At 37.6% G+C, this 1731-nt stretch overlaps 1 protein-coding gene across 1 annotated transcript; it reads left to right on the top strand.

Annotated features, from left to right (window-relative positions):
• The first annotated feature begins 240 nt into the window (after window positions 1-240).
• LOC149261339 (putative cellulose synthase A catalytic subunit 10 [UDP-forming]) lies at window positions 241-1518 on the top strand. The gene is made up of 3 exons (XM_089368545.1): window positions 241-530; window positions 665-1007; window positions 1339-1518. The coding sequence occupies exons 1-3, from the start codon at window positions 241-243 to the stop codon at window positions 1516-1518; spliced, it is 813 nt and encodes a 270-aa protein (XP_089224671.1).
• The last annotated feature ends 213 nt before the right edge of the window (window positions 1519-1731 follow it).

Raw genomic sequence — 1731 nt, forward strand, 5'->3', positions numbered from 1 at the left:
GATAGCAGAGCTTGGAAGTGCCTTCAGAATTTTGTATGTTTTTCTTTTGCTTGGATTGAAGCTGGAGTGCTGAAGAAGAAGCAAGTGGACTGTGGCCTGCATCAAAACATCACCAATGGCTAGAGGTAATTTGTATCCCTGGGCATTAAGTTTCAACGATTCTTTTCAGTTCTTTCCGCATGTAGAATCACTGTTGAAACTGTAGAATTTTTAACATATTCACCTTCTGCATCTCGAGTAATGGCGATGGTGGACAAAATTGCAGATGGCGGCTATGAATCTTTCCCTTTTCACAATACCATTGAAGTTAAAGGCCGTAACAGAGGCAAACTCTGTGCTCTGTTTTATTTGAGCTGTATAGTTTATTTCTTTTACCACAGATTCTTCGGAACGGACTGGAAGGCTTCCAATGCGTTAGAGTTTGTGGCGCTTTTCTGCGAACTTTTCTTTGCTTATCTTTGGGTTCAAAATCAGATTATGACCTGGTTTTTCACAGTTCGATACACTGATCCTAAAAGGCTTTGTCGAAGGTAATGCAATGCAATATTCATCAATTTCTTTCTTTATTATGTATGTGCTCAGAACAGAATTGTTGTTTGAACTTTGAAGAGAATTTTGTGATCAGAGTGTACTGTATAAATATAATATACTTGATTTAATGCAGTTATGGTTATGCAAACCTGCCTCCTGTGGACATTTTTATCACTACCGTGGATCCATGGAAGGAGCCACCGCTTATTCTTGTGAATACTATTTTATCAGTCTTATCAGTGGATTATCCCTTTGAGAAGATATGTTGCTACGTCTCAGACGACGGCGGTTCTCCCCTAAACTTTTACGTCGTGCTCAAAGCATATGAATTTGCAGAAAAATGGGTTCCCTTTTGCAGGAGGTTCAACATAGAGCGTCGTGCTCCCATGGTTTACTTTAATTCTCGACCTCATGTCCTGAACGACAGCGAGTCTAGTGTAAGCCGGTTCAATATTGGAGAGTGGGAGGAATTGAAGGTACGTATATATAATGGCACACTTTGTAATTATTTTTATTATATATATAGTGCATGCGTTAGTGTTCAAATTGGGTGTTATTTGTTTTTGGTTAGTTTTTGTTTATATATAGCTTGATCAGAAATAAGTCATTAATTTTGATGGCAAATTTTGGAATGCATGCAGTACTCGATAAGAATTATGTGAATTCATTTCCTGCAATGCAATGCAATTCTCTTCTAGTCTTCAAATTTCAGAATATTTTCTACAGTTGGTTTCCCTACCAAATTTAATTTAATGTTATGTTGCCAATTTCTTATGGCTGCCTTTTTTTTCCCTTTCCCTTTGTCAGCAAGAATATGAAAAAGTGAAGTTGGATATAAGCAGAGCCATGGAGTCATGTGGTCAGGTGCCCACAGAAGTGCAAGAGATGTTTGACCAACTGTCCGGTAATCAGACAATTGAAATGGGCAATCATCCCGGACTCATAAAGGTATTTCATGTGAATATTAATTCTTCGCATCTAATTTGATTATATTATTGTAACTTGTTACATGGAACTAGGGATTGTCGAAAATTAAATAATCTAGAATAGTACGTTATTAACACACAACAAATTCCTAAAATTATGGTTGCACTTTGATCTGTGGATTCAATGGAGTTTCGACCAATGGGTTGATCATCTACCTCGATTAATTTACGTCTCCCGTGAAAAGAGGCCTGGTTGGAAGCATCATTATAAGGC

This window comes from Pinus tabuliformis, chromosome 6 (genome assembly GCF_031772625.1).
Source record: "Pinus tabuliformis cultivar Carrire ecotype Pingquan chromosome 6, CPIR1, whole genome shotgun sequence".
Lineage (NCBI taxonomy): Eukaryota > Viridiplantae > Streptophyta > Pinopsida > Pinales > Pinaceae > Pinus > Pinus tabuliformis.